Source organism: Pan paniscus, chromosome 16 (assembly GCF_029289425.2).
Source record: "Pan paniscus chromosome 16, NHGRI_mPanPan1-v2.0_pri, whole genome shotgun sequence".
Taxonomy (NCBI): domain Eukaryota; kingdom Metazoa; phylum Chordata; class Mammalia; order Primates; family Hominidae; genus Pan; species Pan paniscus.
The window spans coordinates 40,238,743-40,257,363 of NC_073265.2; the positions used below are offsets into that span (position 1 = coordinate 40,238,743).

Genomic DNA, 18,621 nt, shown 5'->3' on the forward strand with positions numbered 1-18,621 from the left:
TAAGAAACAATAAGATTGTCAGGAATACATAAAATATATATAGATACTAGTCTGTGTATTAATTGACTGTTTATGTTATTAGTAAGGCTTCCAGTCAACAGTAGGCTATTAGTAGTTAAGTTTTGGAGGAGTCAAAAGTTACATGTGGATTTTTGACAAGACAAGGAGTCAGTGCCCCAACCCTCTCCATTTTTCAAGGGTCATTGGTATGTATTTAAGGTGTGCTATGTGATGTTTTGATATACATTATGAAATGATTACCACAATCAAACTAATTAATGGACACATAGCTCTTATATGAGAATAATAGAGATGATCCTTGGCTATTTTAGCCCTCACTTATTAGTCACTCCAGATTCACAACTGCAACTTTTGTGACAACATTAGGATTCTAAATTTGGCCCTGGACTTACTGCCTAGATGCCTTGTTTAGGCTTTTTGGGTAGGACACCTGGCTCCTAAACAATATTTTAATTCTTTTTCAACTCAGGTGTAAAAATTTGTCAGCCTCAGGCTTTTTCCCAAAATCTTACTTTTTTCTTTTTTAGATAAAACTTCATTGCATTTTGATAAAAGTACACTTAATAATAGTTGAAAATGTTGCTATGTGCATAGTGAGAAAAACCTTTTGGATTAAAGTAAATTTATGGGGAGCATGTATTCAGGGCAACTTGAATTTATGTTTCCTGGGTTGTAAAACTAAAGAAAAAATAAAATGTAAATTTATACATAGGAGTAAATTTGAATGATGTTTTTGCTTTTAACAGGATTTTACTTAATGAATTTATATAGGTTTAATTCCTTCATATTGCTAAGAAATTTCAATCATTTCTCATCTTTAACCCATCAGAATTAAAGGTATTTTTGAAAAGTCAGTGGAGGAAAGAAACTGATTTACAATAGTTCTATTTTTGTATAACTTAAGCAGTTAAGTGAAAATTAAATGCTCTGAAATTTTTAACTAAGTCTGGAGTTCTGCAGCCTTAAATCAAATCCTTTGACTGGAGGGTGGAGGGATGTTGGCTATAACTAAAATAAAATCTAGAGATCGAGGTTTTACTTCTGGTATATAGAATATAATGTGACAGTTGTTTTTAAAAGGCCATGGGCATTGATATGTTTTGAAAGAATGCCTCAAGAAAGTAACTATTAGCAGTTATTTAAGTTGACTTGATTTTATTATCAACCTCCTTAGGACAAATAGCTTGAAGCTGGAAGGTATAAAGAAATTGTGGGGGAAAGAAGGCTATCTTCCCAAGAAGGAAAGCAAAACTGGTGATGAAAGTGGAGCTCTGCCTGTTCCTCAAGAGAGTATAATGGAGAATGTAGATCAAGCTATAACTAAAAAGGATCAATCTCAAGTTCTTACCCAATCTAAAGAGGAGAAAGAAAAGCAGCTGCTGGCATCATCATTATTTGTTGGTCTAGGATCAGAAAGTACAATCAACCTGGTAAGTAATCGGTTCTATTCCTGTAAGAATCTTTGTCATCTGTCTGTACAAAAAAAACTGGCTCTATAAAAGCTCCTGGCTGTCGTCTATATGTATAGTGAAAAGTGGCTTCCCCAGTTCTTACTCACCATCATTTCCCAGCTCCGAACCACTAATGACACACCTTTTTATATTCCTGAAAGAGAAAATGCAGTTGGCTCAACTTGAGTCAGGTGTTCTCTGTAGCCCAGTCAGTGGACAAGGGTCAGGCTCCAAATAAGGTTACAGGTATGACCACAGCCACTCTCACCCCTGTGGGTGGACGGGGCAGTTCTCAAAGGGAAGGGGGATGAATAATAATCGTTCAACAGTATTGATATATCTTTGTAAAAAGTACTCCTCAAAATTGTATTACATAAATTGTATTCTCCCAGAACATTATTCAGCTCTAAGAATGATCAATAATATTGCTTTGTAAAATGAAAAAATACTTAAATGATATATTAAACAAAAAGTACAGAGTATAAAGTTTTATTTATACCTTGTTTATACCTAAGGCTGAAAGGAATTATACAAAAATGATAATTATATTCAGATATTAAGATTATGATTTTTAAACTTTTTATACTGAGAAATTATTTTCATAGTAAAAGAATGACAAGTTGGAGTGAAGGACAGGTGCTGTTTTTGAGCATCTGAGAATACCATGTAATGTACCCTCCTTTTGGTGGCTAATGAACCCACCTTGTACAAAATTTTGATTAGAGTGACATCCCAGGTCTTTCATCCTCCTCCTCCCATGGTGAAATTTCCCCTTCATTCCTGTCAGTACCAGGCCAGATGGTATACCATACTATGTACTCTTTATCTTTGTCTCTTTCTTTTCTAGACTCACCAGTCTAGATCCCATTTCTGTCAGACTTGATATTTTCTCTTAAGAAAAAACAGATTCAGCCTAAAAATATTAATAACTAATGTATCTTAATATTTTCCGAGTTGACATTTGCAGATCAGCAGTAAAGTTACTGATCTTGGGTTTTTGAGTTGTTCTGGCAGGCTGTGATGAGAGGGTGGGTACCAGTGGAATGCTTGGTAAGAGCACACCAAAGTCAGATTACACCCAGGCTCATGGAGCCCTGGTTTGTGAACCTCATTGCTGTTATAGAAGTATTCCTGCCTATTTAACAAGTGCATAGCTTTCAGTTAGATTTTTTCCTTAGGAGAACATTCAGGGTGATATTAGATTTTTTGTGGTGAGTTTGAAATCAGAAATATTATTAAGATGTTTTTTCTGTTAATGATGCTAAATCCTTTTTGACTTACCCCTTATAATTCCCCCTCATTCCCACCCAGCTATCACTGAAGAGTAGAAAAAGGAGTGTATTTCTCTGTTTTATGAGACCCTGAATTCCGTAAGGAATTGTGTTGTAACTTAGATGCATAAAGAAGGAGGAACAGTTAACAATGACATAAAATTAGCATGTATCCTCTCACTTCTCAGCCCCGACCCTTCCTCTGATACTGGGGCAAAGCAGACAGGATTGGGACTAACTGAATGTGCTCCTTCTGTGTCATGCCTCATTTTGGATGGCTGTTTTTCTTCAGAAATCCTGTTCCCTACTGATTTTTCTTACATTTAGCGTTCTCAAGTTTCATACATTAAGGCTCTATTGATGTATTTCATTTTAACTAGCTTTTATTTTTAGGTCTGTGATCCATTTTGAATTAATTTTTTATATCACTTTAGAAAGGCCAAGGTTTATTATTTTTTTCACCCTTGGCTTATTTCACTTTCTTTTTTTTTTTTTTTTTGAGACAGAGTCTTACTCTGTTACCCAGGCTGGAGCGCAGTGGCATGATATTGGCTCACTGCAACCTCCGCCTCAATTCGCCTGTCTCAGCCTCCCCAGTAGCTGGGATTACAGGCATGTGCCACCACGCCCAGCTAATTTTTATATTTTTAGTAGAGATGGGGTTTCACCATGTTGGCCAGGCTGGTCTCAAACTCCCGACTTCAAGTGATTCGCCTCCCTTGGCCTCCCAAAGTGTTGGGATTGCAGGTGTGAGCCGCCATGCCCGGCCTCACCTTCATTTTTAAGACATTTTTTTCTGAGTATGCAGTGCTAAACTGTTTCTTTTCTTCAAGCATTTTAACAAAGATGTCACTACAGTGTCTTCTGGCATGTATAGCTTCTGAATAATAACAGATTGACAATGCAGAAGAAAAGATCATTAAACTTGAAGACAAAGTAATAGAAACTATCCAAAATGAAACATAGACCAAAAAAAAAAAAGACCAGAAAAGACCAAAAAAAGAAAAAAGGAACAGAGAGCATCAGTGACCTGGGGGACAGTAACAAGCAGTCTAATATACATCTTTTTTTTTTTTTTTTTTTTGAGACAGAATCTTGCTCTGTTACCCAGGCTGGAGTGCAGTGTCACGATCTCAGCTTACTGCAACCTCTGCCTCCCAAGTTCAAGCAATTCTCCTGCCTCAGTCTCCCGAGTAGCTGGGATTACAGGCATGCGCTACCACGCCTGGCTAATTTTTTTTTTTTTTTTTCAGTAGAGATGGGGTTTCACCATGTTGGCCAAGCTGGTCTTGAACTCCTGGCCTCAAGTGATCCACCTGCTTCAGCCTCCCAATGTGCTGGGATTACAGATATGAGTCACCATGCCTGACCTCTAATACACATCTACCTTGAGTCCCATTACTACTGAAAATAACTACTATTTGATAGTTATTAGTAACTATCGAAAATAACTACAGTAGTTTTTGTGCCCCCTTGTTTTTGTGTTAATAAAATGTTAGTTCTTATTTGGTGACTTCTGAATTTGGAGGTAAGAGACAAAAATCATCTGTTCAGAGTTGGAAGAAGGTGTTGGGGCTTGAGGAGAGTGACAGAGAAGATAAGAAAAGGGAACTAGAATTCTGGTCAACTAGAATCATGTAAAGGATGCTGTGTAGTGTCAAAGCCCCCCGGGGGAGTGGAGGTGGAGAGTAGTGCCAGTCTGCTGCACTGATTCTAAATAGAACTTTGCGAGGCAAGGGAACACTTGAACCATCACTCCTCTTACATAGATTCACAGACCATTCTTCAGAAAGTTTAGACCAACGATGTCAAGTTTGCCATTCTATCTCCTGAATGTGTGGCAAACATCACTAGTCAGTTATTGAATTCTTTCCTGCTGAGTGTTCCAGTCAGCTACTGCCAGTTAATTCTTGAGGTAAAACCAGTTTTTCTTTCTACTTACTAACTTACAGGCCATGAAATCATGATTATTATAGATGACTAAAACAGAGGTTGGGTCATCCCTGCATTCAAGAGTAACTTAGGCTTATACAGAACAACTATGGCAACTCAAAAAATGGTGAAGTTTCTCACTGCTTTTTAATTTGTTCAGTTCTATACTCTAGTATTCTGAAATCTAACAAGTTTTTTGTTCATGACTGACTTTTGGACCTTATTTCTTTTTCGGATTCCATGTGTTTTTTATGAGAAATAAGATTTAGCTAATAGTTCAAAGTTATATAGCTGTCAGGATTTTAGGGCTTAACATTTTATTTATCTCTGATTCTTTACTAATTTATTCTTTATAGATAGAACCTTAGCAAATTGTTATATTGCCGATTTGAAATTATAGATGAATGTTTAAAACTCATGACTAGTAGAATGATTTCTTTTTATATTATGTTTTATTTTTGCAGCTGGGAAAAGCAGATACTGTCTCTCACAAGTTCAGAAGGAAATCAAAAGTCAAAGAAGCTAAAAGTGGCGAAACAACCAGTACTCATAATATGACCTGTTCTTCCTTTAGTTCTTTGTCAAATGTGGCATATGAAGATGATTATTATTCGAATACTTTGCACGATACAGGAGACAAGGAATTAAAGAAATTTTCTCTCAGTTCGGAACTTTTGGATTCTGAGTCACTCACAGAACTGCCCTTGGTTGAGAAATTCTCATATTGTAGTCTGTCTACACCTTCATTGTTTGCTAATAACAACATGGAAATTTTTCACCCTCCTCAATCTACTGCAGCCTCAGTTGCCAAGGAAAGCTCTTTAGCTTCATCTTTTTTGGAAGAAACTACTGAATACATACACTCAAATGCTATGGAAGTCTGTAATAATGAAACTATATCAGTGTCTTCTTATAAAATTTGGAAAGATGATTGTTTATTGATGGTCTGGTCAGTCACTAATAAGAGTGGTTTGGAATTGAAAAGTGCTGACTTAGAAATTTTTCCTGCAGAAAATTTCAAGGTAAAATTTAAAGGTATTATTATTTTATTTTCAGTGTGTATTTTGTGTTCTCTTTTCCTGTGCTCTTTAAATGTCTCCTTCACTTTTGTCATAAACACTAAAACAAAATTCTGAAATTATTTAGCAAAGTAGAAGATTAAGGAGTAAGGATATTGAAGAATAAATGTGTATACTGCTTACTTCTTTCTCTCACCAATTTATTTTTATATACCAAGTGCTCAGACATCAGTTCTCTTTCTTCCCTAGCTCTAACAGATTGCCATTGTGATTGCTGGAAGTATGTTTAGTTGCATTATTGTATGGATGTCCTTGGTGGATTTATAATGAGATTTGACCAGTATATTTATCTTCCACAAAACTGGCCCAGTTTCTTCTATGAGCTAGAATGTGTTGAATGGGATATTGTCTGGGCCACTGACCAGAGCAAAAATTCCTGATACTAGATGTGCTTTAGAATCACCTGTGGGGCCAGGTGCGGTGGCTTACGCCTGTAATCCCAGCACTTTGGGAGGCTGAGGTGGGTGGATCACGAGGTCAGGAGTTTGAGACCAGCCTGACCAACATGGTGAAGCCCTGTCTCTACTAAAAATACAAAAATTAGCTGGGCATGGTGGTGCGCACCTGTAATCCCAGCTACTCAGGAGGCTGAGGCAGGAGAATTGCTTGAACCTGGGAGATGGAGGTTGCAGTGAGCCAAGATTGCACCATTGCACTCCAGCCTGGGTGACAGAGTGAGACTCCATCTCAAAAAAAAAAAAAAAGAATCACCTGTGGAACTTAAAAAAACAGACCAAACCCTTCCCAGTTCCTTTAACTCTACCACCAAAGCTTGAGGGTAGAGAATGAGAATAGATGACATCTGTATTTGTATTTATATTTATATTTAAGTTCTTTTAAAAATTATTTGAAAACTCTCCTATCTTTAAAAACCCAGGACCAGCCAGGACATTTACAGTTTTAACTGTAATGCCATTTGTTAACATAATTTTGACCTGTGTACAATTATTATTTCATTATCTGTTCTAGTGAATTTTTCTCAAGTGAAGTTGCCAGTCATCTTCATAATGTAGTTTGTTATTAACTTCCCATATTAGTATGATTTGTGCCACTTCAATTAAATAGAAAATTGGTAGTCATGTAATAGTCTGTATTGATCCCTTCCTTCTTCAACACTTTTATTACTTCTATTTGCAGGTGACTGAGCAACCTGGATGCTGTTTGCCTGTAATGGAAGCAGAAAGCACCAAAAGCTTTCAATATAGTGTGCAGATAGAAAAACCTTTTACAGAAGGAAATCTTACTGGTTTTATTAGTTATCATATGATGGATACTCATTCTGCTCAGCTGGAATTTTCTGTAAACTTATCACTATTAGATTTCATTAGGTAAATGTTTTGTGAAATGTTAATTCAAGTTGTTAATTCACCAACTATTTTTTAGACCTCTTCTCTGGATGGAGGCACTATGTTGGGTGCTAGGGAGTATAACAGTTAAAAACTACACACAGTTCCTACCTTAGAGGAATTTCTAGTCTATGGAGGAGACATGGAGCAATTACATAAATACATATGTAATTATGAATTGTGCTATGAAGAGAGAATAAGTGGTACAATGAGGGATTATAATGAGAGACCTGATTTAGGTTGGAGTTGGTTGGTGACCTGGAAAAGCTTGTGAGAAAAAGTATTATTTAAACTAAATAACTCCGAAGATTCTGCATGGCTTTTAAAAGTTTCTCTCATTTGTATTTTATTCAATTATTTCATAAAATTTGTTTGTTAAGCTTTAGAGAAATGTAAGAAAATTGCTCGACATAGTTATTAAACTTTTTTTTTTATTATTATACTTTAAGTTTTAGGGTACATGTGCACAATGTGCAGGTTAGTTACATATGTATACATGTGCCATGCTGGTGTGCTGCACCCATTAACTCGTCATTTGGCAGTAGGTATATCTCCTAAAGCTATCCCTTCCCCCTCCCCCCACCCCACAACAGTCCCCAGAGTGTGATGTGTTATTAAACTTTTATTAAACATGCAGTTTTTACCATTATACTAGGCACTGTACAGTGTTACCAAAATAATGGAAAACAATATCTTACCTGCTCTAATTTTGTTTTATAAATGTATTGTACTGTTTTTGAACATTAAAAATATGAAGGCTGCCTGAACCCAGAATGCAGAATACCGATGAATATCTCTATATATTTTTTTAACCTCCACATGTCACTTCTGTTACAATACGATGCTCTCGTTTTTGTTCATTCTTTTTTTTTTTTTTTTTTTTTTAAACAGGGTCTTGCTGTGTCACCCAGGCTGGAGTGCAGTGGCACACTATGGCTCACTGTAGCCTCGACCTCCCAGGCTCAATTGATCCTCCCACCTCAGGCTCCTGAGTAGCTGGGACTACAGGAATATGTCACCATGCCAGCTAATTTTTATGTTTTTTGTAGAGATAGGGTTTTGCCATGTTGCTCAGGCTAGTCTCAAGCTGTTGGGCTCAAGCGATCTGTCTGCCTTGGCCTCCCAAGGTGCTGGGATTAGGGACGAGGGCTACCATGCCCAGCTTTGCCCATTCTTTAAAGTCTTTTAGTAATAACATAACTGTCAGTCTATTACAGTACTGTATGCCTGTGGTGCTGATAGGATAAAATCCAGCCTTCAAAAAACTTACGTTGTGTGATTGTGGAGGTCTCCTGAACCATTTAAAAAATGTGTTTGTTAAAATTCTTTCTTTTGGTCTAATTTACTTAAGGTGCTAGATCTTTGTATTCATGTTCTTTTTCATAACTTTGATAGAGTATCCCATTATCCCCAAATTCAAAGTAAATATGAAAGAAAAGTTCTGTATTATAGTTGAATGATTTATGAAATTACTTGGTAAAATCTTACTGGAATGACTAGTAGAAAGAGAGATAACTGAGTGATTTATTGAAATGATATTTTAAATTTAATAATATACCTGCTTTCAGTATTTTCATCAGGTTGGAGGATGATACTAACCATTTTTAGCATATTTGGTTTAAAGACATAAATCTTATGGACCCAGATTTACAATGATTATGTTTTATTCTCATGAGGCATTTGAAATTTGTTTGTTTAGAATCATTTCACTGTTTTTGACATATATCTAATTTTAAAAATTATTTTCAGACCATTAAAAATCTCAAGTGATGACTTTGGGAAACTCTGGTTATCCTTCGCAAATGACGTGAAACAAAATGTAAAAATGTCAGAATCTCAAGCTGCACTTCCTTCTGCACTAAAGACTCTGCAACAGAAACTAAGACTCCATATTATTGAGATTATAGGTTCGTAGAGTTATAAAAAGGCTATTCTGTGTTTATAGGAGCTTTCTTATAATTGGAACACAAATCAACTCTTACAAGTATCAGATTTCTTAGAGCTTTATTTCCTATTATGACTGTCTTTCAGATGAATGTGTTTTTCAGACTGTATTAAATAATTTTTTATTGGAAAATATACATACATAAAATATACCATTTTAACAATTTTTAAACATATAGTTAAGTGGCATTAAGTATATTTACACTGTTGTGCAACTGTCACCATCATCTATCTTCAGAACTTTTTTATCCTCCTCAACTGGAACACTATACCCATTAAACACTAATTCCGCCTTTCCCCTTCCTCTCCACCTCTTGGCAACTACCATTTTACCTCTTGTCTCTATGAACTTGACTGTGTTAGGTACCTTATATAAGTGGAATCATACAATACTTGTCCCTTTGTATCTGGCTTATTTCACTGAGCATAATATCTTCAAGGCTGATCCATGTTGTAGAATGTGTCCGAATTTTAATGTGATACATTTTGTTTATCCATTCGTCTGTAAATGGATACTTGGGTTACTTCCACTTTTTGGCTATGGTGAGTAATGCTGCTATGAACAGGGTTATACAAATACCTGTTTGTGTCCCTGCTTTCAGTTCTTTATTTGGTTATATACCCAGAAATGGAATTGGTGGATTATATGATAATTATAGATTTAATTTTTTTTTTTTGAGACAGAGGCTCACTTTGTTACCCATGCTGGAGTACAGTGGTGCGATCTGAGCTCACTGCAACCTCCACCTTCCGTGTTCAAGCTATTCTCGTGCCTCAGCCTCCCGAGTAGCTAGGATTACAGGTGTGTGGCACCATGCTCAGCTAATTTTTTGTATTTTTTAGTAGAGATGGGGTTTCACCATATTGCCTAGGCAGGTCTAGAACTCCTGAGCTTAAGTGATCTGCCCGCCTCAGCCTCCCAAAGTGCTGGGATTACAGGCGTGAACTACTGCACCTGGCCTAGATTTAATTCTTTGAGAAACCACCATATCATTTTCACAGCAACTGCACCATTTTATATTCCCACCAGCAATGTACCAGGGTTCCAGTTTCTCCACGTCTTCATCATCATTTGTTATTATCTGTTTTTTTCTTTAATATTAGCCATCCTAATGGGTATGAAGTATAGTATCTCACTGTGGTTTCAATTTGCAGTCTCCTTAGTGGTTAGTGATATTGAGTATCTTTTCATGTGCTTATTAGCCATTTGTGTATCTTCTTGGAGGAATGTCTGTTTAACTCCTTTTGCATTAAATCATTTTTCACTTTTGTTTTGTTTTAGGCAATGAAGGGCTATTGGCCTGTCAGCTGCTCCCATCCATCCCCTGCTTACTGCATTGCCGAGTTCATGCAGATATATTAGCCCTGTGGTTCAGATCCTCCTGTTCTACTCTTCCTGACTATTTACTGTATCAGTGTCAAAAGGTGATGGAGGGATCCTAGCAGAAGCCCTGCTAAATTTTACTCCATCAAGATCAATGGTTTACATAGATAAACTTATTTACCAAAGTAAAAAGAACTCATGGTACTTCTAATGAAAATGGGGATTATTACAAGTGTGGTTTATATGTTTTCTTTATGATTCCTGGTCAAGAAAGATCCCCAAAACTGTATCCCTAACCTTTAACTCAGGATTGTACAGTATGTTTAGGTCCCTCAAAAAGTGACCTAAGCTAATGTTATAAACTGCTAATGATTTATATATCACTTAGTGTGTAGAGGGACTGAAGATATTTATTTTGTTATAAATAATTTTATAGCACGTTTACTCTAGTGCTAGCTAATTTGTAATAAAGCCAAGTCTCAGTTTTCTGCATTAAATGGAAGGGAGACATGAAATTGATAATCTCAAACTTAATTCATATTTGGCTTTGGAATGTAGTGTATGGTTTTTGGTAGGGAAGTCAATATTTTCGATTATGTTTTGCTTAGATCAGTGTTGAACTAAGTTGGCATAGCACACGCTAACAGTTGTAGGAGATCCATGAGCATGCTGGATATTGAGGGGATCCAATCTGTGATCTATTTCTTATTATAGATAACTGTTACACATAATTTCAGATTGTTTGGCTATAAAATTTGTCTGTTTTCCACTTGGAGTTATTTTAAAATTCAAAGTAAATCACTCTATTCTTATTTTGAAAACTCAGAGCCATTTTCAAAATATCATATAGAAACAAAACCCATAAGAGCACACAGTAACAAAGCAAACAGATACAAAAATGACTTTTTAGTTACGACAAATATTTTAGTTGGTTACTACTTAGGTCCTTTTGGCGAATGAAAATTTGTGATTAGAGTATAAATGGCAAAACTATCTTTTCCTGGCCTTTGAATCCACTAGTACTTAATGGATATAGCTGAAGCAGAGACTAAGTATAACATACAGGTTCTTCAGTAAAATATATCATTTTCATGTTATAGTTATGCCTGTGTGGCCTCTGTCAGAACTATTATCAGTAAAAGAGGTTAAGCCTATATATGAATGATGGACCAAAACCTTGAGGTTGTACATTAACTGAAATAGTATTTTATAAAATCTTATGGTGCTGTGGAAAATATTTATTGTTTCACCTTTTCTGACACTTCACCATGGAGACTATTCAGGTAATACAATTTTAAGTCATTGCAGTTAATACTCTGGTTAATTGGTACTGTTAATCACCCAGGTCAGGAATTCTGATTTTAGGTTATCTCATTCATCATGGCTGATAAAGAAGCTAAGGGGATTCTCCAGATCTAATAGATTTCATTAGTCATTTGTGTCGAGTATTCCTCCCTAAAAACAAAAGCAGTATTTTCTTTCTCAATTAATTTTTAAGTTATTCATTAAAAAATATATAACATCTTAATTTTATTCTTTTAAAAACATACAGTGAAGCCTTGCTACAAGAGTCATAAGTGACTGGAATTTCTTGCATAATAGGTTCCTCCTTTTGAATAGATCAGATTCATCCCCAGGCTCTCAGTAGTGTCATGATGAAATGAGTGTGCTGACTCCAGGGGTGCGGTGGACACTGGTAGCTAGCCTTATCAGCTCCCTCCTTATTCCTACCTCTGTCAGCAGCATGCCTCGCCCCTTACCTAATTCTGCTGTGACTCTGACAGAGAGGAAGTGCCTTCTCACTTTGCAAAGGAATGCAGCATGTCACAAAGGAGGTGCTCCAATTTTTTGTGTCCTTACTTCCCTATGTTTGCCTAGTTACTGAGGCTAGGTCGAGTGTGAAGCAATAGGTGTAAGGTGCTGAGAGCACATGGACAGCTACCAGGGAGATCTGTTGCTTGGTTACAGGGTGTATTCATGAGTGGTAGCTGCAGTTGTCATGAGAGACATGCTTGGCATACAGAGCTGTCTAATGGGTGGGAGACATGTAATGGTAGATTTAGGGCTGGGAGCATGATTTTGGGTCTGCCCAAAGGAACATGGTGTCACTTTTGTTCTTGCTGACCCACTAAATAAAAAGTAGTGTAACAGGGTTTCACTGGAATGTTTATTAGAATGTTTACAGTTTTTATATTTTTATGATTTTAAAAACAATAATAGAAAAATAGATTTTAAGGAACTTCAGAGCAGTATATATTCTGTCTAAACTCATTGAATATTTTAAGTTGTAAATCAGGTGTCCACCAACCTTTATTTTTGCATTGCAGGAGATGTGACTGTAAAGTAGGGAGTTTTTTTTTTTGAGACAGAGTTTCACCCTTGTTGCCCAGGCTAGAGTGTAATGGTGCAATCTTGGCTCACTGCAACCTCTGCCTCCCAGGTTCAAGCAATTCTCCTGCCTCAGCCTCCCTAGTAGCTGGGATTACAGGCATGCACCACCACACCCGGCTAATTTTTTTGTATTTTTAGTAGAGACAAGGTTTCTCCATGTTGGTTAGGCTGGTCTCGAACTCCCGACCTCAGGTGATCTGCCTGCCTCAGCCTCCCAAAGTGCTGAGATTACAGGCGTGAGCCACTGCGCCCGGCCAAATTATTTTTGTGGGTAGATTCATTCTCTTTACCTAATAGTCATAATTTAGTCAGTGAAGGGACAACATCTGGGGTAAGAGCTATGGAGGAGGTGCTCAGCTTTGTGAGTTTTGTGCCAGGCATCTTTGCTGAAAATGGAGATGGCAGCAAGTGTGAATCTGGGGGAATATAAGGGAAGACAGAAAAGCCTTAAGAGTAGACGGAGGAAGAAGGGTACCAGAATAGTCCCTGTGGAGGCAGGCAGATCAGAGCTCAGGGTTTGAAAGTGGGCCTGAGTAAGGCTCCTGCTAGAGAAACTGCAGATGGAAGCTGAGCAGTTACCAACTGCTAATGTGCCAAGTATACCAAGCACAGCATGTGTCCTGTAGAGGAGCATTATTTTAAACAATATTCTACTATCATCTACCAAAATAATTGTGGTAAAAGTGTAGTATTTTATTTTTTCCTTTTATGTCAGCAATATTTTAAAATATTGATCTGTTTATCTTATATTTTTATGGATAAATGTGGTATTTGCCTCATGATTGTGAGCCACTGAGAGTGCACTGAACCTATTCACACGTCTTTAAGATGTTTTGCTGTGTTAAAATTTTAGGAGAGAAAAATACAAGTGAATAATTATTTAATAGGCATTTATTACTTTATTTTGGAGTTGAATTCTGTCATTTGAAAAAGTTCAGTAATGTAATAAATACAAAGTGATCTGCACTGTTTTTTGGTCTATGTTCTTTATTAACTAAGTAGCTGAATAATAAGTAATATTATTTAAACAATAATTTGGTAGACATCAGCTAAAAAGAGCAGGAGCAATTAGAATGGGATGAAAAGAATGATTTTTTCATTACAGCCCCCAAAGAATCTTGTCTCGTTGGCTAAAAGTAAAGATATTGCTATTTCTCTTTCTGTATGATGGTCAGAGAGAACTTTGTGGGCTTCAGACAAATTATAGCATGGATTGATTCTCAGGATGCCTGTCCATATCTCCTGCTTTCACCTTAGGCTGACCAGAGCATTTAAAGCAGAGCATTGTTTCCATCATGCCTTTCTTTGTAGATGTCTGAAGATGCCAGAAACACAGTAAATCAATTAGAAACTTAGTGACCAAAGAATCTGAGTGTGCTGGCCATCTCTGCCTCATGTATCCTAAAACACAAAGCTAGATCAGAAATGGAGTTTAAATTCCACTGATTTGTGTCTCTTGTTGGCTACAGTGTATAAGAAGAAAAAAAACCCCTGAGACTTGAAGCTCCATCTTTGGGGCACTGAAGTCAAAAAGGAAGTTTAAATGCACCACACTCACTGTAGTAATTGAAAAGAAGGGAGCTGTTGAAGGGAGGGGTGGCCTGCAGCCCTATGGGCCAGGGTTAATGATTGCATGATAGTTACTGGTTTAGTGTATGCATAATGGGAGACTGAGCTTTTTGTGCTTAGGAACTCTCTGTGTGTGTATAGATTTTATTTTTTTGATAGGCTCTTTTTTAAGACTTTTTGAGCAGTTTCAGGTTCAAGCAGAATCGAGAAGAACAGGTTTCCCATATACTCCCTCCTCCCACATGCATGCATAGACTCCCCCATTATGAGTATCCCCTACCAAAGTGTTATATTTGTTATAATTCATGAGCCTACCTTGACATATTGTTATCACCAAATGTTTTACATTAGTGTTCACTCATGATGTACATTCTGTGGATTTACACAGATGTATAATGACATGAATCCACTAGTGTAGTATCATACAGAGTGTGTTCACATGAATTTAGAGGATTTCTAAATCCTCTGTGCTCTGCCTGCTTATCCCTTCTGCCCTCCTGCCCCCAACCCCTGGTAACCACTTATGTTTTTTACTATCTCCATAGTTTTGCCATTTCCAGAATATCATATCTTTGGAATCATATAGTAGTAGCCTTTTTAGATTGTTCTTAATATGCATTTAAGTTTCCTCCATATCTTTTCATGGCTAACTTTTTAGCATTGAAAAATTCGTTGTGTATACCACAGCTTTTTTAATCCATTCACTTACTGAAAGACGTGGTTGCTTCTAAGTTTTGGCAATTATGAATAAAGCTGCTATAAACACTGTATACAGATTTTTGTGTAGACATGTCTTCAACTCCTTTGGACAAATACCAGGGAGCATGTTTGCTGGATTCTATGTTAAGAGTATGTTTAGTTATGTGAGAAACTGCCAAATTGTCTTCCAAAGTGGCTGTACTATTTTGCATTCCTGCCAACAAAGAATGAGAATTCCTGTTGCTCCACATCCTTGCCAGCATTTGGTGGTGTCAGGGTTCTGGATTTTGGCCATTCTAATAGGTGCGTAGTGATATCTCATTTTAATTTGCGTTTCCCTGATGACATATGGTATTGAGCATCTTTTCATATGCTTTGTTGCCATCTGTCTGTTTGTGTGTGTGTGTGTGAGATGCCTGTTAAGGGCTTTTGCCCATTTTTAAATCAAGTTTTCTGATTGTTTGAGTTCTTTCTATATTTTTGGTAATATGCTCTTGTCAGATGTGTCTTTTGCAAATATTTTCTTCTGGTCTGTGGTTTATCTTTTCACTCTCTTGATAGTGTCTTTTGCAGAGCAGAGATTTTTAATTTTAGTGAAGTTCAGCTTATTAAATGTTTCTTTCATGGATTATGCCTTGATGTTATATCTAAAAGTCATTGCTAAACCCAAGGTTATCTAGATTTTTCTCCTATGATATCTTCTCGGAGTTTTACAGTTTTGCATTTTACTTTTAGGTATGTGATCCATTTTAAGTCAATTTTTGTGCAGGGTGTAAGGTCTGTGTCTAGATTCTTTTTTTTTTTTTTTTTTTGCATGTGGATGTCCAGTTGTTCCAGCACCATTTCTTGAAAAGAACATCTTTTCTCCATTATATTGCCTTTGCTTCTTTGTCAGTGTGTTACTCTGTTTTTACGTTACTCTAAAGAAATAACTGAGTGTTTTATAAAGAAAAGAAGTTTACTTGGCTTACGGTTCTGCAGACTGTACAGGAAGCATAGTGCTGGCATCTGCTTCTGGTGAGGCCTCAGGAAGCTTACAGTCATGGTGGAATGCAAAGGGAGAGCAGCTCGTGTCTCATGGTGAGGAAGGGAGCAAGAGAGAGAGAGGAGGGAGGTCCCAGACTCTCTTAAACAAACAGACCTCATGTGAACTAACTGAGCAAGAACTGACTTATCACCAAGGGGATGGTGCTAAGCCATTCATGAGGGATCTGCCCCATGATCCAATTACTTCTCACCAGGCCCCACCTCCAACACTGGGAATCACATTTCAGCATGAGATTTGGAGGGGACAAGCATCCAAACCGTATCAGTCAAATCAGTTGACTATGTTTATGTGGATCCATTTCGGGGCTCTCTGTTTTCTTCCACTCATCTATTTTCGTCTTTTCTTTTGCCAGTGCTACACTGCCATGATTATTCTAGCTTTATAGTAAGTCTGTAAGTCAGGTAGTGTCAGTCTTCTAACTTTGTTCTCCTTCAATATTATGTTGGCTATTCTGGGTCTTTTGCCTCTTCATATAAAATTTAGAATTAGTTTATAGATATCTACAAAATAACTTGCTGGGTTTTTTATTGGGATTGCATTGAATCTAAAGATCAAGTTGGGTAGAAGAGACATCTTTAATCAAAGATACTTTTATTTCTTCCTGCTGAATCAGTGTACCTTTTATTTCCTTTTTTGTCTTACTAAATTCACTAAGATTTCTAGTATAATGTTGAAAAGCAGTGGTGAGAGGAGATATTCTTCTCTTCTTCCTGATCTTAGTGGGAAAGCTTCTAGTTTCTCACCATTAAGTATGATGCTAGCTGTAGGATTTTTGTAGAGATTCTTTATCAAGGTGAGGAAGTTCTCTCTTCCTGATTTACTGAGATTTTAATCACGAATGGGTGTTGGATTTTGTCAGCTGCTTTTTCTTTTTTTTTTTTTTTTTTGAGACGTAGTCTCACTCTGTTGCCCAGGCTGGAATGCGATGGTGCGATCTCGGCTCACTGCAACCTCTGCCTCCTGGGTTCAAGTGATTATCTGCCTCAACCTCCTGAGTAGCTGGGATTTCAGGTGCATGCCACCACGCCCAGCTAATTTTTGTATTTTTAATAGAGATGGGGTTTCACCGTATTGGTCAGGCTGGTCTCGAACTCCTGACCTTGTGATCCGCCTGCCTCGGCCTCCCAAAGTGCTGAGATTACAGGTGTGAGCCATCGTGCCTGGCCTGTCAGCTGCTTTTTTCTGTATTGGTATGATCATATGATTATTCTTCTTTAGCCTGTTGACATGATGGATTACATTCATTAATTTTGATTTTTTTTTTTTTTTTTTTTTTTTTTGAGACAGAGTCTCGTTCTGTAACCTAGGCTGGAGTGCAGTGGTGCAATCTCAGCTCACTGCAACCTCCACCTTACAGGTTCAAGCAATTCTCCTGTCTCAGCCTTGTGAGTAGCTGGAACTACAGGTGCACACCACCATGCCCAGCTAATTTGTTTTTTGTATTTTTAGTAGAGATGGGGTTTCACCATGTTGGCCAGGCTGGTCTTGAACTCCTGACCCCAAGTGATCTGCCCACCTAGGCCTTTGAAAGTGCTGGGATTACAGACATGAGCCACTGTGCCTGGCCTAATTTTGAATGTTGAACCAGCTTTGTATAACTGAGATAAGTCCTACTTGGTTATGGTGTATAATTCTTATTTTACATTGTTGGATTTGATTTGCTAATGCTTTGTTGAGGTTTTATACATCTATATTTATGAGAGACTGGTCTATATATTTTTTTCCTTGTAATGTCTTTGTCTAGTTTTGGCATTAAGGTAATTCTGACCTCATAGAACGAGTTAGGAAGTATTTCCTCTGTAGTTATCTCCTGGAAGAGAGCTGGTATAATTTCTTCTTTGGGTAGAAACATTTGTGAACCCACTTGGGCCTGGTGCTTTCTATTTTGGAAGTTTATTAATTATTGATTCAACTTTTTCGTAAAGATAAGCCTATTCAGGTAGTTTGTGTGTGTGTGTGTGTGAGTTTTGGCAGATTGTGTCTTTCAAGGAATGGTCCATTTCATCTAGGTTATCAAATTTGCAGGCTTAGAGTTATTCATAGTGTTCCTTGATTATCTTCTTAATGTCCATGGGATCTGTAGTGATGTCCCCTCTTTCATTTATGATATTAGTAGTTTGTGTCCTCTCTTTTTCTTATGTGTAAGTTTTTATGTCCCTTTTGCCTGACACAATAGACACTCAATAACAGTCACTCATCTATTGAATGAATAATTAAGGAGACCTGCCCACTCAAAATAAGTAACCTGGGACCAGATAATATCCAGGGATTTATATTACTAATTCTGTGGCCCTCCCAGAAGTAAAGAAATATGATCTGATCCAGTTTAAATATTTAAGTCAGCAGAAAGGGGTTCCAGTGAAAATAGCCTATGCCATTTTGTACCAGGTGGGAAAGAGGAAACATGATATCTTCATGAGACCCTTACCAGCCTGAATATTCTTTTATAAGAACATGTCATGCCTTTAAGAGATCTCTCTGCAATGCAATGTTATTACAGATAGAAATTATGATTTGGAGGAGGGATACTTTTCTGTATTATATAG

At 37.1% G+C, this 18,621-nt stretch overlaps 1 protein-coding gene across 2 annotated transcripts in view; it reads left to right on the forward strand.

Annotated features, from left to right (window-relative positions):
• AP4E1 (adaptor related protein complex 4 subunit epsilon 1) overlaps positions 1 to 13,725 on the forward strand; it is a 97,526-nt gene extending 83,801 nt beyond the window's left edge. For both annotated transcript variants that reach the window (XM_003827829.5, XM_003827830.6), the window contains 5 exons: positions 1,196 to 1,451; positions 5,140 to 5,697; positions 6,892 to 7,082; positions 8,850 to 9,007; positions 10,327 to 13,725. In XM_003827829.5, the coding sequence (XP_003827877.4) occupies positions 1,196 to 1,451; positions 5,140 to 5,697; positions 6,892 to 7,082; positions 8,850 to 9,007; positions 10,327 to 10,487 (1,324 nt within the window). In that variant the 3' untranslated portion in view covers positions 10,488 to 13,725. The remainder of the gene's footprint in view (positions 1 to 1,195; positions 1,452 to 5,139; positions 5,698 to 6,891; positions 7,083 to 8,849; positions 9,008 to 10,326) is intronic.
• The last annotated feature ends 4,896 nt before the right edge of the window (positions 13,726 to 18,621 follow it).